Source organism: Heteronotia binoei, chromosome 11 (assembly GCF_032191835.1).
Source record: "Heteronotia binoei isolate CCM8104 ecotype False Entrance Well chromosome 11, APGP_CSIRO_Hbin_v1, whole genome shotgun sequence".
Classification (NCBI taxonomy): domain Eukaryota; kingdom Metazoa; phylum Chordata; class Lepidosauria; order Squamata; family Gekkonidae; genus Heteronotia; species Heteronotia binoei.
Genome location: NC_083233.1, coordinates 17015656 through 17042787, shown reverse-complemented (window position 1 = coordinate 17042787; position 27132 = coordinate 17015656). Strand labels below are relative to the sequence as shown.

The 27132-nt window shown below is 45.2% G+C and overlaps 1 protein-coding gene and 1 non-coding gene across 2 annotated transcripts in view; both read right to left on the bottom strand.

The window, feature by feature from the left end:
- Positions 1-27132, bottom strand: part of TENM1 (teneurin transmembrane protein 1) — a 713021-nt gene that overhangs the window by 262641 nt on the left and 423248 nt on the right. Inside the window, 5 exon segments of the mRNA XM_060250020.1 lie at positions 12526-12726; positions 13407-13601; positions 15534-15635; positions 18378-18588; positions 21837-22042. Of these exon segments, the coding sequence (XP_060106003.1) occupies positions 12526-12726; positions 13407-13601; positions 15534-15635; positions 18378-18588; positions 21837-22042 (915 nt within the window).
- On the bottom strand, positions 6604-6803 carry LOC132579776 (U2 spliceosomal RNA). The gene has a single exon (XR_009555998.1). It is a non-coding gene; the product is annotated as a U2 spliceosomal RNA (small nuclear RNA).

Sequence of the window (27132 nt, the reverse complement as noted above, 5' to 3'; positions counted from 1 at the left end):
AGCCAGGGGTGGAATTCTAGCAGGAGCTCCTTTGCATATTGGGCCACACCTCCCTGATGCAGCCAATCCTCTAAGAACTTACAAAAAAAGAGCCTTGTAAGCTCTTGGAGGATTGGCTACATCAGGGGTGTGTGGCCTAATATGCAAAGGAGCTCCTGCTAGAATTCCACCCCTGCTCTCAGCTAATCTTCCTCACAGAGTTGTTGCGAAGATAAAATGGAAGACAGGACAATGACATAAGATCCTTTTGGTCATGACTTTTTTTGGGGTAAAAACCCAGCAGGAGCCTATTTGCATTAGGCCACACCCCCTGACATCACCATTGCTTCACACAGGGCTTTTTGTAGAAAAAGCCCAGCAGGAACTCGTTTGCATACCAGCCCACACTCCCTGACACCAAGCGAACCAGAACTGCATTTCTGCTAAAAAAAGTCCTGCTTTTGGTCTCATTAGGGAGAAAGGTAATGTATAAAAGAAGTCCATTAAAGAAATTAAAAAATATAAGATATACAGAAAAGCAGGTTCAGCTTTTCAAATAGCTGTTATTTGGAATAATGAAGACTGTTCCTCACTGAATAATGACTGTGCTCTTCTATTTTAGCAATCTGTCCCTCATTATATCCTCAGGGACATTTGTTTTATTTTCTACATTTGAAACTTTAGAATAAATAAAGTATTTTTTAAGGGAAAAGAAATGAAAGCTCCTGGAACTTGACTTTAGTCTGAAAAATGAAAATACACAGAATATACAATCAGCTATGTCCTGTCCATATTTATTAGTCATGCATTCTAAATTTGAATGCTCATTAATTCTATAACAATACAACAAAAACAGGCTTCAAAACATTATTGGATATTTCCCCCCGAAAAAAGAAGACAAATGAGTTGATCATTCCAACACTAATTTAAGGAACATTAAAAATTCACTTTCGATTCTTTATTTTAATTATCTAAGTCAACAAAGAGCCCTCAGGTATTTTCCCAATAAGAAGTTTCTACTTGTGCAATATATGAAAAATAAAATTACAGCTAAATATTTTATCATTATATAGGATGAGATCACAACAAATTATGAGCACATTTCAGCCAAAGCATTTGTTAAAATAGGTATTTATTTTTACAGTTAAATATCAATTTTTATACATGCACATAAGAACCTAAGAGAAGCCATGTTGAATCAGGCTAATGGCCCATCCAGTCCAACACTCTGTCACACAGTGGACAAAAAAAACAGATGCCAACAGGAGGTCCACCAATAGAGCCAGGACACAAGAAGCCCTCCCACTGTTGCCCAACCCCCAAGCACCAAGAATACGGAGCATAGCTTGCCCCAAAGAGTTCCATCTATACCAGAGGTTCCCAAACTTATTTGGCCTAACGCCCCCTTTACTCAGTGCCCCCCTGGAAATCTGCCTTCAAGAAGTGGACTAAAAGATGCAGTCACATATTTGCTCACAGAGTAAACAAAGATGTTGTAAAGAAGACACTTTGAAGCGTGAAATTCTAAAATTATTTTATAAAATCAACTATCGTAACATTTACGTTCACAGAGAATTTTTGAAATTTAAATTCCAACTGACGGGGACAGGAGGCCGTCTAGTTTGACAGGTATTTGACAGGAGAAGATCTAGATGGGCCCAGCTAAATGGGTTGTTTTGTACCAATGATTAGTTGCACAATTCTAGCACTTTGACAGCCAGTTAGGGGTATAAGTGGATTAGTAAAATATCAAAATTCAAGAAGAGGAACAGAAGACCAGAGCCGGCTCTAGGGTTCTACTGCCCTAGGCAGAACCCCACGCATGCCCACCCCCGTGTGATCCTAAGGGGGGGGATATTCTTCGTATGCCGGAGATGATGTCATCACGCCAGCCAGCAGGCAAGCCCAGAGCCCCGGGTGGTGCACACAAGTGCTGCTGCAATGCCACTTTTGTTCACAGGGCAAACATTGTCTGTGCTTGTCGGAGCTTTCAAAGGAAGCCTCTGAAGAGTGCCCAGTTTTACTGCTGCCTGCTGCTTTCGGAATGAAAGCAGCTGGGTGGGCAAGCACCTTCCCATTGTGCTCGTCAGCTCCAACTAGTGCAATGGGAAGGTGCCAACACCCAGTCACTTTTAACCCAAAAGCAGCAGGCAGCAGTAAAATGGGGTGCTTGTCAGAGGCTTTCTTGGAAGCCTTCAACAAGCACAGGCAATGTTTGCCCTGCGAAGAAAAGGCAATGTTTGCCCTGTGAAGAAAACCACACAGGGCTCTCAGCTTGCCTGCTTGCTGGCACGATCGTGCCACATGGGAAGGGGGAGTAAGGGGGTGCCCAGCAGCGCCCCCTGGCAGGGTGGCACCCTAAGTGGTTACCTACCCTGCCTACTCCCATGTGCTGGCCCTGCAGAAGACACTGTGTCTGGGGCACTGTAGTTGGCTGAAATCAACAGAAGCAATCCACTGGTAATCAGAGAAGTTTGACAATCTGCAGAAAACTTTGTGAGGAGAAAGCCACAGGCTGGAACTCTTCAGAGAGGTTTGTGCAATGGCCTCAGTGCTTCCACTGTCCTGATTTAAATTGTATTGCTGAGAGAGAAACTGTAAGCAACCTTGAGAAGCTGCTATCTGTAACAAGTACTGGTAGGATAGACTAGTAAGGTTTTTTGTTTCTTTGTTCCTTGTTTGTCTGTGCACCTCTATTTTTTTATTCTGTCTTGTAAATAAACTGCATCCTTCTTATGTTTTAATTGGACAGCGTTCTGGTCCTCGTTACTAGTCTAACTGGGTGAATTCGCACTAAGTAGCAGACATAAAGGAACCCTCTATTTTTGTTAATTGGAATTTTTCTCTAAATTAGAAATTCTGGACCCAGAAACGTGATGTTTTGACACCTCTCACCCTCTTCTCTTCTTCCTTTATGCTTCCACCGCCCCCTTAATTTTATTTACCGCCCCCCAATTGCACCCAAAGCCCCCCAATTGCACCGCCCCCCCTGAATTGTTCCAGTGCCCCCCCAGGGGGCAATATCGCCCACTTTGGGAAACACTGATCTATACCATGTGGCTAATAGTCATTGATGGACCTGTGCTCCATATGTTTCTCCAATCCCCTCTTGATGCCATCTATGCTTGTAGCTGTCACCACCATCTATGGCAGTGAATTCCATGTGTTAATCACTCTTTGCGTGAAGAACTACTTTGTTTTGATACAGGAATTATTGTCTTAATTTTGTTTTCATCTTGACATCTCTCCTTGGATAGAAAATGGTCTACATATCTAGATACATCTTTACAACTTATAATCATTACTCGTTATTTTATTGTATGCATGTAAGTATTTATGCTTGTTTATAACCTTTCCATAAGTTTAATTAATTGTATATGAATATTGATATTAACTCGTATATTTTTAAAAATTCAATAAAAATAATCCAACTGCTGAGCGATTTCATTGAGTGCCCAAGAGTTCTTGTGAGAAAGGGAGAAAACGACTTCTTTCTCTACCTTCTCTATCCCATGAATAATCTCGTAAACCTCTATCATGTAACCCCTCAGTTGTCGTTTCTTCAAGCTAAAGAGCCCCATGTGCTTTAACCTTTCTTCATAGGGAAAATGTTCCAGGGGTGTTGAACTGATTTGTTATGAGGGTCGGATGTGACATAAAAGAGACCTTGTTTGGCTGGGCCATGTGTGTCATAAAATGTAATGCCAGATAGCAGAGATGTAAACTTCATAAAGGACACGAACACAATTAAAGTTGTTTTAAAAAAAACTTAACATAAGACATGCTTAAAAATTAGCACTCTTGCAATATTTTATTTATAACTGACACCTCTTGCTCTGAATTATGGCATCAAAATCTGGAGACAATGTCTGTGCTGTAGCAATCTTAAGTATGCTGGTCAGGTGTTGTTCGGGTGTGTGTCTGTAAGTTGCAAGTCTACTTTTCACTTATTGGCATTCATTACAGAAATCTCATGGTAAATTCTCTGAGCCTAAGCCTCTGGGGAAAACATGAAATGGCTGGACGTTGTGAGCTTTTGTCCTTAAGCTGCTTCATGTGCTGGCCAGCCGAAGGAGAAAAAAAATAGAGGCTTTGCTCTGTAGCTACTGTGTGATAGAGCAAGCCTGGCAAAGCGAGCTGTGATGCAGAAGGAAGCAAGAGAGAGAGAAGGAAGCAGATGACTGTGAGTTGCCTGCAGGCCTGATAGGAGACCTCTGAGGGCCTGATCCATTCTTCAAGCCGCACATTTGACACCCGTGCTATGGGAGAGGTGGAGTCGATGACTCATATGTTTTTTCGATGCCCTTTCCACCAAGTACAGAGGGATAGGTTTGTTTCCCTGTTTGTAGTTAAACCAATGGCAGACGCGGACGAGGCATGTTTGGAGAAACTTTTGGTGGATGCAAGTCCAACTATCTCTAGACAGATAGCCAAATTTTGCCATTATCTTGTGAAGTTCCATACTAAGAAACAAGAAACTGCATGTCTTGTATGATCACTTGGAATTTTAGTTTATAAATGTTTTTATATACTCTGATTTAAAGGATTTATATAAATTGGAACTGACTTGAATTTTAAAATTGGTTAAATTATATTTTAGTTATCTTGGATTGTATAGGTGGGGAAATGTTTATGTATTTTATTGTATTTTATGTTTTTTTAGGAGGGTATTTTATACTATCAGGTATTTTAGGAGGGTTTTATATGATGTGTTATAGTTTTTATATTGGTCTATGACTGTAATAAAGTTCATTCATTCATTCAGACACCCGTGCTTTAATCATTCTAGTTGCCCTTTTCTGCACTTTTCCCAGTGTTATAATATCTTTTTTTCAGGTGTGGTGACCGGAATTGTACACAGTATTCCAAATGAGGCCGCACCATCGATTTATAAAGGGGCATTACAATAATGGCTGATTTGTTTTCAACTCCCTTCCTAATAATCCCCAGCACAGCATTGGCCTTTTTAAAATTGCAGTTGCACACTGTCTCGACATCTGTAAATAATATACTACCCTGCCACTCCCCAGGTTCAGTTAATAGCCACTTTGGAAGTGATTTATATTGGAAAATCGATATGTGGGCAGGGGTGGCCCTAGGGCACACAGTGCCCTAGACAAGCCCGCTGCTCCCGCCGCTGCCTTCCTCTGTGGCATCACACATAGCGCTGCGACCCACTGCCCATACCCTTCCACACTCCCAGGGGCAAGTGCAGCGAAGTGCAGTGAGGAGGGCGCCCGGGTGGCTCCCAGCCTCTATTCTGTGGTGCTGTCTTTAAGCACCACAGAGAAGTTGTGCGCCGGCTTGCTTCACTTCACCTCCCTTCTGGTTGCAGAAGGCTGGCCAGCTGGCTTCGCTTCGCCTCCCTTCTGGTTCCAGAAGGGAGGCGGAGCGAAGTCAGCTGGCTGGCACACAAGTTCTCTGAGGCGCTTAAAGAGAGTACCACAGAACAGAGGCTGGGAGCCACCTGGGCATCCTCCCCACCGTACTTTGATGTGCACCCCCTTTGGGGGGGGGGGGTGAAAGGGTGTGGGTGGCGGAGGGTGGCTGCTGGCGACTGGTGGCCAGGGCATTTGCTAAGGCACTTAGGGGGAGGGTCTAATTTGGCACCTCTCCAGCCCAGCACCCTAGGCAAATGCCTAGTTTGCCTAGTGGTAGGGCCACCTCTGTATGTGTGTGTGCGTCTGTGGGGGGAGGTGTGTGTGATTATTTCTTAAACAGCCCTACTTAGATCAAATTCAAAGCCAACACATATCAAGATGAAGAAAAAGAATCAAGGAGATCTAACTACAGATTTTTCATATCATCATCAGTTGGGTTTTATAATCATCATAATTATCACAAATTCCACTTTGAGCAAAACACTGGTTTTGTTAAAAGTAATACTATATCCCTGGATAATATATAAGCGATTTTGTATTTGCTAACTCTTTCTTGTAGATGACTGGGGAAGGCAATGGCAAACCAGCCCGTAAAAAAGTCTGCCAAGGAAACGTCCTGCTGTGACATAACCTCATGGATCAGTACCGACCCGGTGCTGTCACAGGGGGGGCTACCTTTACCTTTAACTCTTTCTCGTGCTGAAAAAATAAATGTGCACCAGGACTGTTCAGCATAAACTTCCAACGATTTTGAAAGAATGCCAGAGTGGGCTTTTATTTCCTGCCATGTGAGTTTCTATTTTACTTTCAGTTTTTCTTTTGAGACTGACCAATCGTATTTGCTTCTTGATCTAAATGCATTCTACTGATTTCACCACAATCAACACAGTATTTTTGCATACAACAGGAATATAATCTTTTTTTAATCCACTGAGATATACATACGATGACCTCACATTTCACATGGACAAAGTTTCTGATACAAAGACCCCTGTAAGGAGTTCCTTATTCACCACTGGGTATTAGCCATGCTTACATATACATGATACGTGTCGGTAGTGTGGATGACAGAGCACAAAGTGACTGCATGGTGAAGCAGATTACAGGAGTGTGTGTGTGTGTGTCTGATCACGAATAACCAGCACAAACATATTCACCTCAGAACTTGATCAATGTAAGACGCACTCATCTTAACAGGCCCGATAAGATAAAAACCAAAATTTTTGTCTATTTTTTTTTTTCATTTTCGGCCACCATTCCTGGAGGTATTGCTATACCAAGTCGATACGTGGAGTGGACGGAGCAAGCCCCTATACCATCTCCCAGTTCCAAAAATCCGTTTAATATATATTCCTCAAATACAGGACTTATCGGATAATAAACTGATAAGAACAGATTGACTTTTATTTAGAGAATATTTGTTGCTTTAAAGGCAAAAAGAATAAGAAAGTGAATAATAAGGATTATGCATGGCCCCCAGTTACCACACATGATGCAGGATTCAGAGAAGAAGAAACTGAGTAATAAGGATCATGTGTAGAGTAACCCCAGATACCACACTTGATCTTAGCCAAAAGGCCAAGAAGCGATATTTTTGTCTATGTTTGAAGAAAAAGAGAATTAAAGGTTAGAATCCTCCCACTCATTTCTCTCTCTCCTCTTTTTTTTGTTTTTGTTTACATTGGTAAGTCAGCTTAAGTCTGTAGACAACATTTTAAAATAAAGGAACAGAAATATAATAAAATAGCAGGGAAAATGCACCAGACCCAGAGAAGATATGAAATACAACCTTGCCCTCCGCCAACATAAACATCTCTGTGTGTGTTTTGCTTTAAAAGCAAATGTCTATAAAAATTCCCAGTCAAAAAGTGTCCTTTTTCATACCTATCTCAATTACCTGGTGCCTATGTTATACACAGAACAGCAATAGGATAGTCATTTGAGATTTATACTCCAGGTTAAGAGGCTCAGTAAAAGTATTTGACAATAACGTGACTACAGCAGGAGGCAATTTCTTTCAGGGTATATCTTTTCCTGTGACTCATTCCAAAGTACACATAAAAGGAGCTCATTCCAAGCAGAGAATGAATAGGGTAGGTGTAGCGCGGTAAAGTCAGGAAAGTAAGGCTTGGAGAATCCATGGGAGGAAAGAGCAATAAATGGTTCTAAAGAGAACAGCACAAGGATGCCAGAAGCAGCATTAGGGGTTGTAGGCAACAAGTAGAAATTTGAGATGGGGCAGTCTTCAAGCCTAGAAATAGCAGATTTAAGCTTTTATGCTTTGGAATGTGACCATGGATTACATCAGGGGTAGGGAACGGTTGGCTCTCCAGATTTTTTTTGCCTACAACTCCCATCAGCCCCAGCCAGCATGGCCAATGGCTGGGGCTGATGGGAGTTGTAGGCAAAAAAAACATCTGGAGAGTCAACGTTCCGTACCCCTGGACTAGACTGTCAAAAGCTCCACGTCTCACACCTTTGTGATGTATCCAGGGTCGGCCCTAGGGTGCATGGCACCCGAGGCAGACTCGCCACCCCCTCTGCGGTGCCACGTCCCCCCCCCCGCTCCGCAGCACTTCCTCCCTCCCTTCCCCACCACTTCAATGCCCAGGAAGGGGCAGCTGAGTGCCGCGCTTCCTGGGCTCTTTAAAGGCCCCCCCATCAATCAGCTGGTAAAATGGTGCTGGAGGCCCATGGCTCCTATGCCAACCCTCCGGTGCGATCACTATCAGTGTGAAGTTGGCGGGAAGGATGAGCAGGAAGGATGAGTGAGTTGCTGAAAGAGCGGTTGCCACTGCTGCCTCCTCCCCCCTTCCTTCCCACACGATCCAGGAAGGAAGGGGGGAGGAGGCAGTGGCGGAGGCCACCCTTTCAGTGGCTCTCTTGCCCTTCCTGCTGCTGCTGCACCCTCAACTCCACACTGATAGTGATCATGTCGGAGGGCCGGCATGGGAGCCGCGAGCATCCAGTGCCATTTTACCCACCGATCAGCTGATCAGCGGGGGGCCTTAAAGAGCCCAGAAAGAGCCCGGAAAGTGTGGCGCTCCACTGCAAAGCCTTCCTGGGCATTGAAATGGTGGGGAAGGGACGGAGGAGGAGGCTAGGGAGTGCAGCCCTCAGGCAAAGGAAGGATTTGCGTAGGGAGAGGCAGGAGGGCCAAATTCGGAACCCCTACCCTGGCAATTGCCTAATTTGCCTAGTGGACGGGATGGCCCTGGATGTATCTGGAAGTCTACTATGTAGTCAACCAAATGTTTTACATCATAGGATCAGTCCTGGACCCAGTTCCAGCTAACCCTCCTTCCTTTCAACTTCCCAGTGCCATCAATGGGACAGGAAAGTATCCAGGTGCCCCTACACTGTGCCTGGATCCAGACCAGCTGACACCTGCCCTCCCCAAGGGACATTTGTATTGAGTGTCACCGTATTTCCCCAAGTTACTTGGGGGGGGGGGGGTTTGTCCATCAAGGGCAGTAATGTGCCTGAACAAGAAGCATTACCCTGAAATAGTATGAACATTTAAATTCATGGAATATCCGTTGGAAAGAGTGAGATGAGGAAGTTGGGATTCTGGAGGTCAGCATTAGCACTTCTGCATCTCTCTGTATGAACGTGCAAACATCATCTGAACTTCAGAGGACTGCAGGAACACATACAACGTTCAACACATTTTTCTCACTCCTTCCTCTTCTCTCTCTTTTCCTTATTGTATTTATTGTAATTTCTATAAGCCGGAATTCAAAAAGCCCCATGGAGTGCTCTATGAGGGCCCAGGGTTCCCATGGTACAGAGAGCTGTGATGGGAAAATGACCTTTGAGCTTCCCCAGGGTGTGCATGGAAATGCCTGCACTTACCTGTGTCTGCAAACTGATCTGAGTTCTACCAATAGTCTCTTCAATGCCACGAAGGGTACGAATAAAAGAGACATATTCTGAACACCTACAAAGAAGAACTGTCCACCTACACAGGCGGAAACCTGAGACAAGCCTTTTCAGGTTTCCAAAACAAGTTTGAAGATAATACAGTCTCATTTCGATCAGGTGCCTGGGAGATACTGAATATATTCAGAAAATTAAAAACTAAAAGAGTTCTTTAAGGAACATCTACTCCTACATTCTTCTCCTTGCATCACTGGGTCAAATGAGGCCTATTTGAAGAGTTCCTTTCCTATCAGGGTTTTGTTTTGAACTCGAGTTGCCTTCAATCAGGGCCAGATCTGGGGGGGGGGGGGGGGGCAGAGGGGGGTGCTTGCCCTGGGCGCGATGGTGGGGGGGGCGCCAAATTGGATATGGAGTTCATTGTATTCTATGGGACCATAAGATAGAATGGCCCAAAAGGGGGCGTCATTTTTTAAATTTTGCCCCTCCTCAAAAAACATGTAGATCCAGTCCTGCCTTCAATATGTCAAGAGAACCAATGATTTTATCTCAGCTGGAGAGAACTTTCTAAAACCATATGATGTGAATGAGCGTTATATTATTGGACTCACTTGAAAGAGCCAAGATGGAAGACTTCCCGGCATATATGGTGCCCACACCAGATGTTTTAATATGTTACCTTCTTGACTATCATCCGGGATTCTAAACTAGGGTGAATCCTAAGCAGGCCTTTTTTTTGAAGCAGGAAATCCTTTGCATATTAGGCCACACACCCCTGATGTAGCCAATCCTCCAAGGGCTTACAGGGCTCTTCTTACAGGGCCTACTGTAAGCTCTTGGAGGATTGGCTACATTAGAGGGTGTGGTCTAATATGGAAAGGGCTCCTGCTACAAAAAAAGCCCTGATCCTGAGAAAACCATGAGTGACACTGTCTTCCCAGAGAGAAGTCTTCTTAATAAGGTGAGGCAAGGGACAGAGTTGGCCACCAAGTACACCTGGTCCATCATCAGGATGTCTATACAGGGGGAGGTAAATTGGGTAGAGAAAGAGATTCTGACAGGAATCCTCACCCTGTTCTCCACATATGGGGGAGGACGGCCTGTACCTTTAATTTTCAGTGAGGCTTAAGATATAAAGACAATCAAGGGATTAACCATGGAAAGTGCTCTTGAATTACTCAACAAAGTAGCATCATATTTTATGGCAATAGCTAAAACGAGTCTTAATCCGTTCTTGGTTATAGAATGCTCAAGTTTTGTATTTTATTACTAAGTTAATGCATGCCTTTGATCGTAACCCCCCTTCTCCCCAGTTTCTTTCTGTAGTAGGTTAAGGCTCTCAAAAGTTCATCAGAAACTTTGCAGAATTAAGGGGAAAAAAGTCTGGGCCAGTAATCACGGGATTGCTTTCCACTATACAAATCAATACAAAATGTAGACAAGTTGATTAGAGATGTGCAAAAGCTTTAGGGGCAAAATAAGTACTCAAATCAGCAAGGAAACAAGCTTCAAAGACTTTTTAAAAGCCTGCTAGAGTGTAGGCAATTAGTATTAGCTTTATCTTCCTTCCACCCTTCCTTAATGAAATCAAGAATAGTCAGCAGAGAGTCTTTTTCTAATTAAAGACAGTCAATATTAGAATTATTTTCCATGTTAAGTGAAGAGGATATTTCTCAAACCGAAAGAGGCTGTGTAAGATGGAGGACTCTTCGAATGTCGAAGAAGGGCCATTCACATCCCCTTGATGTCATCCGCGCAACTTTCACTGACATTAACAGAGCTTGATAGCACCCAAAAATTCCTTTGGGCGCATGGCTTTTGCCTTCAGATTTTCCCATCTGACTTACTGAACAAAAACTGTTTAGACAACATAGCAGCTGGTATCACAGAACGGCTAGGAAAGTTCGGCTATCGTGCCTAAGTTCAGTTCTCTGTTGAACTTTTAATTAGTACCAGCACAGTGATAGCTAGCTGGAGGGTTGAGGTTTGGCTATGAGGATGCCAGCTTTTAAGTCCCAACTTAGAAAGAAAGCGCACTAGTGGCCCTGGGCCAGCAGCTCTCTAACTAATCTATACCTTTTTGTTCTTGTGAGAATAAAACGATGTTCTGAAATCCTTGGGTCACTATTGGTCTTATTTCTGTTCTTCGCTGCCCTGTATCTCCTCCTCAGGCTCCCTCTTGAAAATCTGCTTTTTTCTTGCCTTGTCTTGCAATGGGCTATCAATTTACAATTTAGTTCATGGCAAATAAAGACGACAACGACGATTGCAGATTTATACCCCACCCATCTCTCTGAATCAGAGACCAATTTCGTACTCACCTTACACCACTCTCACGTTCATTTTCTCAGTGCGGCTTCCTTCCGATTTCACACTATTGACCCCAGGGCTGCAGCAACCGTCGGCATGTATGCGAAACAAACAGAACTGCTAAAATCCAGTTTCTGTTTGTTGCGTGAAAATGCCGACGCTTGCTGCAGCCCTGGGGCAGACAGTGTGAAATTGGAAGGAAACCACGCTGAGAAGACGAACGTGAGAGCGGCGTAAGGTGAGTACGAAATCCGTCACTGTCTCAAAGCGGCTTAAAATCTCTTTTATCTTCTTCCCCCACAACTGTGAGGTGAGTGGAGCTGAGAGGGCTCTCACAGCAGCTGCCCTTTCAAGGACAATTCTTGCAAGAGCTATGGCTGACCCAAGGCCATTCCAGCAGCTGCAAGTGGAGGAGTGGGGAATCAAACCCGGTTCTCCTAGATAAGAGTCCACACACTTAACCACTATACCAAACTGGCTCCCTCTCCCTCACCTCTCTTTCCCCTCCAACACACCAGGAATTATATACTCTGGTTTCTCTTAAAAAAAGGTAAAGGTAGTCCCCTGTGAAAGCACCAGTCAGTTTTGACTCTGGGGTACCGTCACTTTCACGTTTTCACGGCAGACTTTTTTATGGGATGGTTTGCCATTGCCTTTCCCAGTCATCTACACTTTCCCCCCAGCAAGCTGGGTCCTCATTTTACCGACCCTGAAAGGATATAAGGCTGAGTCAACCTGGAGCCGGCTACCTGAACCAGCTTCCGCTGGGATCGAACTCAGGTCGTGAGCAGAGTTTGGACTCCAGTACTGCAGCTTTACCACTTAAGATTGCATAAATCTTTCTCCTTGAAATGTTTGTTTCAAACCAAACTTGAATGCACCAACATTCATATAATATCAGCCTCTATTTTCGTCAAAATGCAAGTTTAACCTTGTAGAAGTGAGTGGGATTAATGGAAGGAAATTTTCATTTTACCTGTTGAGCAGTCAGAGCCGGTCCACTTGGGGTCACAGTTACACGTTCCAGTATCCAGAAGGAAGGTTCCGTGCCCTGAGCACTGTTCTTGGCAGACAGGAAGTGAAGTCTCACAGTTAACTCCACCCCAGCCCATGGAACAATGACATTCCCCTTGGACACAGACCCCGTGGCCAGAGCACATCGGATCTAAACAGTCCTCTGGAGGTGGGGGGGGAGAGAAAAAGGAATAATGAAATCAAAATTACACAGAGCAAAACGTCAAATGCATTTTTCACGCTGAGTTAAAATATTGCCCAGTTTAATAAGTCTAATTTTATTATGCAATGATTCAGTTTGGGCAGCACACCAAATGTTTTTGCACTGCTCGCCATTCAGAACCGCAAGCACAATTTGAACCTCCAGCTGCACAGGCAAACCGTGGTTTAGGAAGAGCCTGCATTTGTTTTCCCTTTCAGCCAGCACTGCAGGATCAATAACTTGGTTTGTCAGCTCAGACGTTACATCACACCAAACTATAGGTATTTAAGAAGTCTGGGAAGGAAGGGAGGGCGGGAGGGGGGAGGGAGAGGGAGGGGGAAGGGGGGAGGGAGGGGGGAGGGAGGGGGGAGGGAGGAAGGGAGGGGGGAGGAAGGAAGGAAGGAAGGAAGGAAGGGAGGGAGCGAGGAAGGAAGGAAGGAAGGAAGGAAGGAAGGAAGGAAGGAAGGGAGGGAGGGAGGGAGGGAGGGAGGGAGGGAAAGAGGGAGGGGGGAGGAAGAGAGGGAGGGGGGGAGGAAGGAAGGAAGGAAGGAAGGAAGGAAGGAAGGAAGGAAGGAAGGGAGGAAGGAAGGAAGTTAGGGAGGGGGGGAGGGAGGGAGGGAGGAAGGAAGGAAGACACAAACCTTCCTCGCATATTTCTCCTTTGTATCCAGGGACACAGATGCAAATTCCCATGATGCAAGTCCCATGACCAAAGCAGGTGGGGTCAATGCACTGCTCTTCCGGAACATCGCACTCGGGACCTTTCCACCCATTGCGACACACACAATGGCCCTTTTCATACTCCCCGTTCCCACTGCACAACACTGGGCAGGAATCTGCAGATGATGAAACAGCTCAAATGTTTATGATGCCTACAGGAGTGTCATGCAAAAGATTTCACTAGTTCTGCTTCCAGTTTGCCATGTCCTTCTCTTCTCACACTTATGTTTTCAGTTCTCCCAAAAGCTTGAAGGCATCCACTGACATCCAGCAGTTTGCAAAATACACACCCCTCTCTGCTACATTAATTTAGTTGCTCCAATCTGGCTGCACTCAGAAATCAAGGATAAACTGTAGCTTGTTTGTTGCAAGAACAAAGGCCGTATTTACCCAGTTTATTTGTTGTAGGCACAAGCCCAGTTTTAACAGTTGTGTTCGTAGGCTTGTCCTTCTTTCCCTTCTCCTTGCACGTTGTTGTTTTTGAAGACAAAAGTCTTCAACTTGCTGCAGTTAATCGTGAATTTGAAGATGGGTGCCTGGACAAAATGAAATTTGTTTCTTCCACAAACTTGGGATTCCAAACTATGGTTTGAGTACGGTTTAACTATGGTTTGGGATCCCAGTTTGCAGGCAAACTGGACAAAGCACAGCTTGCTCTTTTGTCTAGAGCAGGTGTCCCCAACCCCTGGTCCGTGGACTGGTACCGGTCCATGGCCTGTTATAAACTAGGCTGCTCCGCCTCCCAGCGGTGCCTCTCCCCGTTTTCACAATTTTAAGGCTCAGGAAGGGGCGATGAAGAGCCTCCTGGGCTCTTTAAAGGCTTACCCCCTCCCCCCACCCCGTCGATCAGCAGATCGGTGGGGAAAACCACGGCAGCAGTGGTGAGCGCCCCGCTGAAAAAGCAGTGCTGCCTTTGCCTCCTCCCCACTTCCTGGGCATGGGAAGGAGGCAAGGGCAGTGCCGCTTTTTCAGTAGTGCCGCTTTTTCAGCGGGTCGCTCACCGCTGCCGCCACGTTTTTTTAAAGAGCCAGGGAGGCACTTCACTGCCCCTTCCTGGGCCTTAAAATTATGAAAATGGAGGGAGGAGGAGGCACCATGGGGGGCGGGGCAGGCCAAATTTGGTGCCCCACCCTGCTGGCCCTGGGGCCACGGTGGGCGGACAGGCCCTGGTGCCAAAAAGGTTGGGGGCTACTGGTCTACAAAATTAACTGTGGTTTCTCAGGAACCAGGAATTCTTCCGTCTCCAAGATCTGCACAAAGGAAAGCAAGAGGGAATGTTCGTGTCAGAAGACTTCGAAGGCTTGTTCTCATAATGGAACAAGTTACGGCTTGTCTGTGGCATTCAAACAGTGCCTATAACAAGATGTGTTTTGCAAAGTCTCCTTAGTCTTACACATAGTATGATCCCATTTTGGGAACGTTCTCTACAACTGAGAGATAGGTCAAAAGACAAGGACCTTGAAATGCCAACTAGTCCCTTGATCAATTCCACCAAGATGAAACTTTCAGTTTAGCACAGGAGCCTGTGAGTTGACAGTGGGTGCTTCAGGCAACACAACTGCAAAGAGCTGGGAGCTTTTATGCACCCAGCTTTGAAGTGGTGATGCTGCTCTTGAGGAGCAGTGAGTGCATTTCAATTCTGCAGCAAAGCCAGAGCTACCCTCAGCCTTTGAACCAGTTAAACACTGGAGAAAATGATCCCAAACCATCATGTCTATCTTAGTTCAGTGAGCAACAACGTGAAATAGAACATGCTTATCTGGGGAGCAATACAAATAATGATGTGCAGATTCAAGCTTGTTCCTTTAAATTGCTTTAACTTTAAACTGGATTTTTATGTTCCGGCCCACAGTCATCTCTGCCGTAACCTGTTCAGTAGCTGGGAACATGACATTAAGCGGTCATTTTGAAACTGCTGATGCCGGCATCTTTGCCCGGTGGATAAGTCCGAGTGCCAATATCCTGCCTGGTTTGCCACTTTTCAAAATTACCGAGAGCTCGTTCAAAAACCAGTTATGGCCTTACTTGTTTCAATTACGCGGCCCTACCTCGTGCGCAATCTGGACCGAGGAAGCCTGGGAAACAGTGACAGTGGCCAGAGATGCACTCTCCATTTCCATTGCAGTTGGTGGAGCAGTCATCCATGACTTCTGTTATACAAAGAAACAGCACACACACACACACACACAAATGCAGAAAGTGAGCAAGCAGCATCAGAACTAAGAGGCATCTGGAGCACTTCTTCTTCTTCTACTGCTACTACTATTACATAATTTTTATTGCGATACAATTACACTCCAAAAACCAGATACATAGTAAAAATTGAGCAGGCAAACTGAGCTCTATTACTATCTCAAATATAAAAGTTTGTATAGAAACCTCCGAAAAGTCATCTTTACGGATAGGGGTTTGCAATCGTCATCCCAATATATACCAGCGGCCCCAAAAAGCCAATTAAAAAACAACAAATAGACTAACATGTCATAATCCATAGAAATTCCCAGGAGTTTAGTTTCTATACGGAATCCACCTCAAGCTATATTTGATATGCAGTCCATAGAATAGAATAATACAGGGATGGCCAACGGTAGCTCTCCAGATGTTTTTTTGCCTACAACTCCCATCAGCCTCAGCCATTGGCCATGCTGGCTGAGGCTGATGGGAGTTGTAGGCAAAAAAATATCCGGAGAGCTGCTGTTGGCCACCCCTGGAATAACAGAATCATAGAGTTGGAAAGAACCTCCAGGGTCATCTAGTCCAACCACCTGCACAATGCAGGAAATTCACAAATACCTCCCCCTAAATTCACAGGATCTTCATTGCTGTCAGATGGCCATCTGGTCTCTGTTGAAAAACCTCCAAGGAAGGAGAGCCCACCACCTCCTAAGGAAGCCTGTTCCACTGAGGTACCGCTCTAACGGTCAGGAAGTTCTTCCTAACGTTGAGCTGGAAACTCTTTTGAGTTAACGATAGCCTAACTTCTCTATGCACAGTTACTGTGATATTGTATTACCTAAACAGTAAACTGTCAGAGCTAATTATATTTATACCAGAGCACATCTTCTTGTTTTGCAACTTCAGAGGACAGTGAGTGGAGGCAGAAAGAAAGGCATCACTATGCACAGTGTGAGTCTGAAATAAAATATCTGTATAGGTCAGGGGTGGCCAAACGGTGGCTCGGGAGCCACATGTGGTTCTTTAACACATATTGTGCGGCTCTCGAAGCCCCTGCTGCCTCATCAGCCAGCTTGGAGAAGGCATTTGTCCCCTTAAATCACTTCTCCAAGCCAACCAGCAATGGAGAATGCATTTAAAGCTGCTCTCTTTCCACCTCTTTCTTCCTCCCCATCTATCTTCCTTCTGTCTTGCGGTTCTCGAATACTTGATGTTCATGTCTTGTGGCTCTCAAACATCTGACGTTTATTCTATGTGGTTCTTACATTAAACAAGTTTGGCCACCCCTGCTGTAGATCTTGAAAGCTAAGCAATGTCAGTCCAGGTTAGATTAGGTTAGTATTTGGACGGGAGACCGCCAAGGAAGTCCAGGCTTGCTCTGCAGAGGCAGGTAAGGCCTTGGAATGTCTCTTGCCTTGGAAACCTCTTGAAGGGTCATCATGAGTCATTGCAACTTAATGGCACTTCTCATCATAACCAGCAGCATAGAGATTCTGGATTCATTCTACTTGCGGAGACACAATCCCATTTGTTGAAGGAGTTTCCGAGTATCTTGCACTGAGGGAGCCTCCTTCCACCTCCCAAACATTGTTGACCCTGTGGGCACTTTTGGATTCTGAAAGAGCGTGGTGGGCACAGACACAAAATGTCTGCTACAAAAGGCAGTCGGCCACAAAATGGCAGCAGCAGCTGACCTTCATTCACACAATAAAGAGCCCTAAGCTGCTATGGCAGCTGCTGCTGAAGCAACATTTTTTAACAAATGTGCACAGCCAACCAAATTTCCAAAGGCCAATCAGAAGCCTTGCTAGTCAAAAGTCCCACCAGGCACCACTGCTAGGGTTGACAATCCCCAGTTTGGGGCAGGGGATCCCCTGGGTTTAGAGGCCCTCCCCCTGCTTCACGGTTATCAGAAAACAAAGGGGAGGGGTTGAATCTCCACTGAGCACGCCATTATATCCTATCGAGACCAGTTCCCATAGGGTTTAATGGATCTGTTGGTATCTGGAGCTCTGGGAGGGCTGTTCTTTGAGGTAGAGGCACCAAATTTTCAGCATAGCATCTGGTGTCTCTCCTCAAATAAACCACAAAATTTCAAAAATATTGGACTGGGGCTCCAATTCTATAAGCCCCAAAAGAAGGTGCCCCCACCCTCCATTATTTCCAGTGAAGGGAAAGGAGTGCAGTCCCTTTAAATGTGATGGCTAGAATTCCTTTTGGAGTTCAGTTGTGCTTGTCGCAACCTTGCTCCTGGCTCCACTCCCAAAGTCCTCAGATATTTCCTGAGTCAGACCTGGCAACCCTATACCACCCACTTTCTGAAAACACTTGGGAGGGCACCAGGGAAGGTGTTGGTGGGCAACATTTTTGGGGACCCTTGGTCTTAACAACAGCATCTTTGAGCTCACCAAAGTATCAAAGCCACTTCTCAAAGTGAATTCAAGCAAGAGCTGAAAACTAAAATGCAAGTGTGCGTAAAAAGTTGTTCAGCGAGTGGCAATTGCTTCCCCCTTTATTTTGGCCTACATCGTAAGCAACTTCTGACCCGACAGCCAGATGCTCACACACACACGTGTCCCATGCTCCTTGGCGAGCCTTTGCTTTCTGTTTGGGATCCTGCATAATAGATGCCAGGCTGAAACATCTGGCTGAATAATTTAGCGCCCGCTCAGTTCTCCGCCATTAGGAAATGAATAAATAATCCAAAGCCGTCTTACCAATGGCTGTTGTTAACATAAGCACTTGCTCCATTTTCTTCCCGTCGTTGTAAAACGCCATGTGCCAAGCGCCTTGGTCCATGTATTCGATGAACCCCGTTTCTTGCATCGATGTCAGGATCAAGTTCCTGGGAGCCTGCTGCGATTCCTCAGAGTGTTTCGGCTCCTGTTTAATCAGCTGCTTCCCATCCATCAGCTTCACAAAATCAAACTGAAATGAAAGGACCCCATAAGAGCTTTTGCTTGCTACGCTGGGCAGGTGCGTGCATGTTCCGCACAGTTTTCAGCTTTTCAGTGTCAGTTCTGGCCAGACTTTTTAGGAACTTTATAAGGCAGCCCATTTCCCCCCCCCCACCAGACAACTGAAATAAACTGTTTTTTTCAGTGTTCTCTGCAGATGATCTGACCAGAATTGAAGTATGGATGCAATTACAACAACCTGAACAAGAGCTTTAACTGCCTGTCAGGTTTGCGCTCAAAATGCAGATAATTATACTTGGCCAATTGAGTAAATTCCTTAAGGGAAACTACTTGGCTGGCCGTCAAACTTAGATAGGAGCGGGGGGGAGCCATGAGTGAAGCGACAAGCTTTCCCCATGTTTAATATATTGTGTCCAAGCAATGATTTCCAAAGCAACGATTGCAAGGTTTTATCCTTTAGTTCTAGAGCCACAAGCTCTATTGAAATGTTTTTTGTTAGGTCAGGTGCAAGGAAGGGAAAGAAGGAAAAGAAGATGATACTGGATTTATATCCCGCCCTTCTCTCTGAATCAGAATCTCAGAGCAGTCACAATCCTCACCCACCTCGCAGGGTGTCTGTTGTGGGGGGAGAAGATATAGGAGATTGTAAACCACTCTGAGTCTCTGATTCAGAGAGAAGGGTGGGGTATAAATCTGCAGTCTTCTTCTTCTTTACCTCCCCCCTACCCACAACAGACACCCTGTGAAATAGCTGGGGCTGAGAGAGCTCTTGTAGCAGCTGCCCTTTCAAGGACAACTCCTATAAGAGCTATTGCTGACCCAAGGCCATTCCAGCAGCTGCAAGTAGAGGAGTGGGGAATCAAACCTGGTTCTCCCAGATAAGAGTCTGTGCACTTAACCACTACACCAAACTGGCTCTCGGTTTTCTATAAAAAAAGGTCTGTAGACAAAAGGGACACATCAAAGGAAGGAGACAATGGCGTTCAGTGGGCCCCGTGCACAGAGGTACATTGCAAACGTAACCAAAGCCAGGGCATACTAAAGGAGCATGTATAGATCTTTCACTCTGCACCGTTAATACTGTGACTGAACCATGGTGGCAGTGACTCCACAGCAATGAGATTCTTCTGTCTCTTGCTTGCTACAGCCCTTCCAGTGTGTACATGCCCTCTACAGAACAGGAGGGCCCATTACACCAAAAGGCCACCAGAAAGGCCAACAAATGATGGAAGCAGATTACTGTCTGGGTGTGAGAAAGAGGCCGTTTTCCCACTGACCTTACTCCGGAGCGACGTCCCTCTTCACCGCGCAGCGTCTGCGCGGATTTCCCACCAACTGCTGCGCACAACCAGGAAGTGCCGCGGCTTTTGCGTCGCAGATGTAAACCGCTAAAAACCAGTTTACATCTGCGACGCAAAAACCGTGGCACTTCCTGGTTCCTCGGAGCAGCCTTGGAGCAGTTGGTGGGAAATCCGCGCAGACGCTGCGCGGTGAAGAGGGACGTCGCTCTGAGGTAAGCTCAGTGGGAAAACGGCCATAGAGAGAGAGAGAGAGAGAGAAACCACTGCAGTAGTCCTGAGGCATTCAGCACCAAAAAAGACTGAGAATCTCTGCCTGAAAAGTGTGAACATCAGTAACTTTTTCTGTAAGCCCTGCAACTGTTCTTGGATTTTGGTCTGGAAGTTATGTTCAAAGTCACAGATTCAAAGAAACTCTAACTGAATTTATTGCAAGATACGCTGTTCAGAATTCGGAAACAGATGTCCCCGTAAAGGGTCTGCTGCATTCAGAGAAGGCATCTGCTTCACAGCAAACCTATTTGGATATATCACAGGTGGTCAACAGTAGCTCTCCAGATGCTTTTTGCCAACAACTCCCATCAGCCCAAGTCATTGGCCATGCCGGCTGGGGCTGATGGGAGCTGTAGGCAAAAAACATCTGGAGAGCTACCGTTGGCCACCCCTGGGATATATAGTTCTAATAATCCACAACTTCTGAACTACCTCTCAGGATTAATTTAAACCCTTCTTCTGTTGTCTGTTTCAGTGGCGTTATGAGTGTCAACAAATAAGCCAATTGATTCCCATTTCAAAAGCATTTGTACTTGTTTAGAAAGATCTTCTCCAATATTTCCTAATAGGATTCTGAGAAATTTTACCTGTACACAGGGGTGGAATTCTAGCAGGAGCTCCTTTGCCTATTAGGCCCTACACCCCTGATGTAGACAATCCTCCAAGAGCTTAAAAAGGTAAAGGTAGTCCCCTGTGCAAGCACCAGTCGTTTCCGACTCTGGGGTGACGTTGCTTTCACAATGTTTTCACGGCAGACTTTTTACGAGGTGGTTTGCCATTGCCTTCCCCAGTCATCTACATTTTTCCCCCAGCAAGCTGGGTACTAATTTTACCGACCTCGGAAGGATGGAAGGCTGAGTCAACCTGAACCAGCTACCTGAAACCAGTTTCTGCCGGGAACGAATTCAGGTCATGAGCAGAGAGTTCAGACTGCAGTACTGCAGCTTTACCACTCTGCGCCATGGGGCTCTTCCAAGAGCTTACAAGGCTACATCAGGGGTGTGGGGCCTAATATGCAAAGGAGCTCCTGCTAGAATTCCACCCCTACCTCTACAGCAAAAAAACATTATTTGCTTCTCAGAATTCCTTGGTGGGGGGTGGGGAACCCCCTGTTCCTTTCTGCCTTCTGACATATTCCTTCTTGGAAATACAGCCCTCTGAAACCCCTGACTGCTATCTGAAATTCACAATTTAAAATATGAATCATCCACTTCTAGTCATTCTACAGGACAAATCCCATCCATTAATCACATCTGGACAGACAAGAAGTCCATAATGCTCTACGGTTTCCCATTCTGCTACTCAGCCACCAGATGCTTCCAAGCTGGACATCCCTACGGAGATGCAGGGAATAACATTTCCTAGGATTTAATAGCCACCCCCCGCCCCCAGTAACTGGGGTTTAGAGGTGCAGCTCCCCAAACGTTGGTACCCTTTAAAGGAGGAAGAACATCCCCAGTAGATGTCGGTGTTCTTGTTAGAGAAGAAGCCAGACTGGGGTGCCATTTTACAGCAACCAACAAAATGGGACTGTTTGTTATTTTAAATTTTGTAATTGCAACAGATTCTCATGGACTAACTCTGGGTTTGTCAGAAACTCAATAATACACACACACAAACATGTACAAATATCTCCACGAAAGTGCCATTCATCATGAAAAGAGATAACATGTTATTAAAAAGTTACCTGGGTATGAGTGGGGGGAATATTGCGTCTCCCATAAATTCCAAGCAGAGAGTCCTTCGCCAATGAAACATTGAACTTCAGGTACATTGGGTGATGGATCATAATCAGGAAACGCCAGAAGAGGCCCGGAGGGATAGTTTGCATCACTTGATCTCCGATTTCAACTTCCCCCGTGTCTATTGCCTGCCCTTTCTGAAACACTATTTCTCCAGAAACAAAAGAAACAAAACAGTTGGCTGTCATTTAAAAAAAATATAAGAAAGAAAAGAAAAGCGTGTTGGGTAAAAGTGGCTGTTAAGTATTAAAGATCTATTTAATGCTAATTAACCGGTTCTTGAGAAGAGATCAGTCTAGTGACAGAACACCAGCTTTGCATGTAGAAGGTCCCAGGTTCAATTCCTGGCAGTTCTAATTAAAAAGGACCAAGTAGTGAGCGATGACGAAGGCCTTTGCCTGAGGCCCAAGAGACCTGCTGCCAATCAGAGCAGATAATATTGACCTTGATAGACCAACGCCCTGACTCAGTAAAGAGCAGATTAATGTCTTCAGTCCTTGCAAAGTAGGAGTCCATCAGCACCAAAAGTTTTATTTTATAAGCTTTTGTATGCACACATACTTCATCAGACAATGGAGGTACAGTAAGCATAGCTACATATAGCTGGTGGGAAGTGGTTAAGAATGCAAAGCGGTACAAACATAGAATCCAATGGCAAAATATCGAAATTAACAAATTGAAAGAACATTTGGTCTGGATAGCATCTGCATGGGAAACCAATAAAACAGTAACATGTCAGAATGGGAGAATGATGGTGAGAGTATCATAAGGCAACTAATCCTTGCAGAGAATAAAGAGCCCAATGACTGGAGCAGAGTCCAGAACATCTTCAAAAACAGAAGTCTTCGTGACCCCAGGAGCAAAGGCCTAAACACTTAAGCAGTATAGAAGGGCCAGAAACATCAGGACTGGGACCATTTTGCCTTTTTAATTAGGAAGGCAATGGAGGACAACTGCACGATTCTATTGTTATGTTCATATGAACATGGGAATTAATCCTTTTACCCTTTTCTCTTTTGTAGTTTATTCATCTATGAAACATACATGGTTTCTGAAAAAATCTTCACTGTCACAACCAGAACACAATATTGGACTACTAGAGTCATAATCGATACCTCCATCTGGACCCATATATGACCTGGGATCCTGGAGGTTTATTGCCATCTTCTGGGCATGGAACAGGGCGTGGTGTATTTGTGAATCTCCTGCATTGTGCAGAGGGTTGGACTGGATAGCTCTGGAGGTCTGAGGCCTGAGGCAAGTGATGCTCTGTATTTTTGGTGCTTGAGGCAGGGGAACGGTGAGAGGGCTTCTAGTGTCCTGGCCCTAGTGGTAGACCTCCCGATGGCACCTATTTTTTTGGCCAGTGTATGTGCTGGACTGGATGGGCCATTGGCCTGATCCAGCATGGCTTCTCTTATGTTCTTATGAGGTTCCTTCCAACTCTATGATTCCATGAGGAGCAGTGATACCTTCATGGCCTTTCATCCATCAGTATGAATTCATAAGGCTCTAACACTGGGCAGATTCAGAATTTCACTTAAAATTAAACTCTGGAAAATTATAAAACTGTTTGCTCCCTCCCCATTTCAAACACTTTCCAGGTATTGACAAAACGAGCAACTCACTCTCCATGCAGCCGAGCAAAATGCCAGAAAGATACTTTTGCTGATATCGGTATACGGTAAATACACCCAATTACATTGTTTTAGTGCAGTAACTCCAAAGTCAAGGACACAGCAATGTGTTTAAAGGTAATGGTAATGTTGGCCAGTGTTCATAGCCTTTAAATGAGATTGTAACTGCCATACTTTTATGGAAGCCTAAAGACCTGCTGTTCCACCGGAGATGAAAAAAATATAGTATTAGATGATATTAGTCAAGCATGACATGATGCAGTTGTGGGAAAACGGTATATTCTTGGCAGAACTGCTCAGCATCCATCCTCTTTACAGCCAAACCTGCTGTTCTATTGCCAAGTAAAATGGATCATGCGTTCTCTAGTCCACACAATCAAAAAGCACACTGATTCACCTACAGCCCCATGCTCATGTACACGTCTTGAATTCAGCAGGAGCTCACAGGAGCACAGCTCCTGAACCTTTCTGACGCTCCCCCACCTCCTTGTCCATTGAATAGTAGGTGCAGTTGCATGACAATCTCTGGTTGAGCTCCACCATCTATTTTTCTACAAAATGACCCCTGCTCATGCACAATATCACATAACCCAGGGGTGTCAAACATGCAGTTTGGGGGCCAAATCAGGCCCCCAGAGGGCTCCTATCAGGTCCCTGAGCAACTGACTATAACCTACTTTCTTCTCCCTCTCTCTTGCTTCCTTCTGCATAACAGCTTGCTTTGCAAGGCTTGATCGATTGCACAGGAGCTACAGAGCAAAACCTCTGTTTTCTCCATTGGCTGAGGCTCCTCCCTCGGGGAGGAAGGGGGGAGGAATAGCTTGCTTTGCCAGGCTCTCTCAATTGCACAGCAGAGCTACTGAACCAAGCCTCTTCCATCTATTGGCTGGGGCTCCCCCCAATCCCCTGGGGAAGGAAGGAAAGAGCCAGAACTTCCTTTGCCCAGTTCCTTGGATTCCATGGGAGAAATACAAAGAAAGCATCTTTAAGACCAATGAGCACTAACATTTTAAGCATGTCGGAAAACTTAGCTGTTAGCTAAACCAGTCATGCATGATCTCTGATATCCCATTCCAAAGTCCCTTGAAAATCTGACGGCCACTAAATTTTGCTCCCACGTAGCTGTGGCTCCAGTTAGCTGTGGGAATATTTGACTCTTATCTTCGTGATGGTCTGCAGTGCTTCCAGGCAACCCACAATAAATACGTGCAGGGGCACAAGATGAAGGGGACAAAATTTACCGGCTACAGTTGCTCTGAGCAGCCCCAAGAAATCCATCAGTCTGGTTTTGTTCCCATCCTTTCACTCCCCATGATGCAGGAGAAAGAGCTTCATCATCAGCTAAAAGCCTCTCTAGGAATCCATATGCAGTCTTGTTAACTTTTCCCTTGACTTGAAATAACAGAAAGCACTTCTGCAGAAAGAGAATGCTTGCCATGTTTTCTAGTCATGGGGAGGATTTGAATGACCACTTACGGATCATGAGGGAGCCTTTTCCTTTCTTTGTTGCACTAAGGATTGGTGAATTCCTTCCTCCTGCTTAGTAGAAAAGCCCTGTAACACCTTAAAGACTAACAAAATTTGTGGCAGCATATGCCCTTTTGTGAGTCACTGCTCACTTGTTCAGACACCTAAAGTGATACCTGAAGAAGTATCTGATACCTGAAGAAGTATCTGAAGAAGTGAGCAGTGACTCACAAAAGCTCACACGCTACCACTAATTTAGTTAGTCTTTGAGGTGCTACCAGATTCTTGCTCTGTTCTACTCTTACAGGCAGACTAACATGGTCTCTCTGTGGGAATGCCTCTCCCCACATGTTCCCCAGAGAGCCCCACATTCGGGAGCCTGAAATCTTCTCTCTATCCCTGGACCAAAGGAGGCCAGTCTGAGTACTGCCAGGGCCTTCTCTGTGGCAGCACTGGTTTTATGGAACACCCTCCCAGATGCCATTCGGGCCCTGCAGGAACTTTCCCAATTCTGCAGAGCCTGCTAAACTGAACTGTTGCAGCTTGCACATACCATCTAGATTGGGAGAGGGCTGCCCCTCCTCTTGGACTGATTGTTGTAACATCTCCGAGGACCACCGACAGTTATTATGAAACGATGGAAGAACTCGCTCAGAGCTCGCCTATTTTTTATACTGAAGTATAGCACCGTAGACTGTTTATGTTTAATGTTGATTCAGCCTTCCATCCTTCCGAGGTTGGTAAAATGAGGACCCAGCTTGTTGGGGGGAAAGTGTGGATGACTGGGGAAGGGAATGGCAAACCACCCCGTAAAAAGTCTGCTGTGAAAACATCATGATGCGATGTCACCCCAGTGTTGGAAACGACTGGTGCTTGCACAGGGGACTACCTTTTTAAAATGTTCTTGTATTATTTGTGGTTATAACAAGGTATTGTTTTTAGACGCCATCTGGTCTGTTAACCACCCTGAGTCCGTTTGCAGAGAGGGCGGGATACAAATATGAAGTAATAAATAAATAATAAACATGGCTACCCATCTTGATTTATTTCCTTCTATTTAGGCTTCCCAGCTCCGGGCTAGGAAATTCCCGGAGATTTGGGGGCGAGGCCTGGACAGAGGCCCCAGCAAGGTAAACTGCCATAGAGACCACCCTCCAAAGCAGCGGTTTTCTCCAGAGAAATTGATCAATGTAGTCTGGAGATGAGTTGTAATTCCAGAAGAATTCCCCCCCCCCCCAAATCTAGAGGTTGGCAAACCTCACTTGTGGATTGAGGGGAGAATAGTTTTCAAGGGGTCAATAGCACCTCTTGGCAGTCCCAATCACACAGGAAATATATTTAAACACCCCAGGAAGCACAGGTCACATGGATGTTATTTTCAACACTGTCTGCGAAAATACTCAAATGGAGAACTGATAAAAAAAAAACCTCAGCGTGCAGCCCAATCTTATGCATGCTTATTTGAAAGGAAAATTCCTACCTATAGCTCAGACACGATTGCTCTTACGTGCACCTAGAATTATCTGCAGGGCAGTAATACCGAGGTGATAAATTGAACCGTATAATTCCAGGCCGGGCATGAGAGGTGCCATTTTTGAAAGCTGGTGTTAAAAACACACACACACACACATCAATATTCACACTCCATATAGACCAGATCAAATTACCATCTGCAGGATACCTCCGCATATACCAGGACCCTGTATTTCTGTGCCCTGAGGGTGGGGGGATCACAGATTTTGCAACCCGAATAAATTATTCAGGTCAAAACCATCTGCATCGCTCTACTTCCAACTGAACGTGCTTAGGCAGGGGCCGTCTGTCTGGTAACTCAAGGAGTGCGCTCGCAGGGCTCAAAATGCCTGTTCAAAATGCCCGCTGAGTGACAAGCTTTCCAAAACAGCCGCGCTTATTATCATCTTGACATTTTCCCCCCTCACTTCAAGGCATCTCTTTGCCCATTTTTTTTAAAAAAATAATAATGACTTTCAAACATTTTAAAATGTATTCCCGGCACAAATGCATCATTTTGCTCTGGCGCATCATCTTCTCCGGCGCTGAGAGCAAAACACAGACTCCTAATCACTGAGCTCTTCTGGCTTCGAAGAATCGAAAATCCAAGCGCCGAGGCACCAAT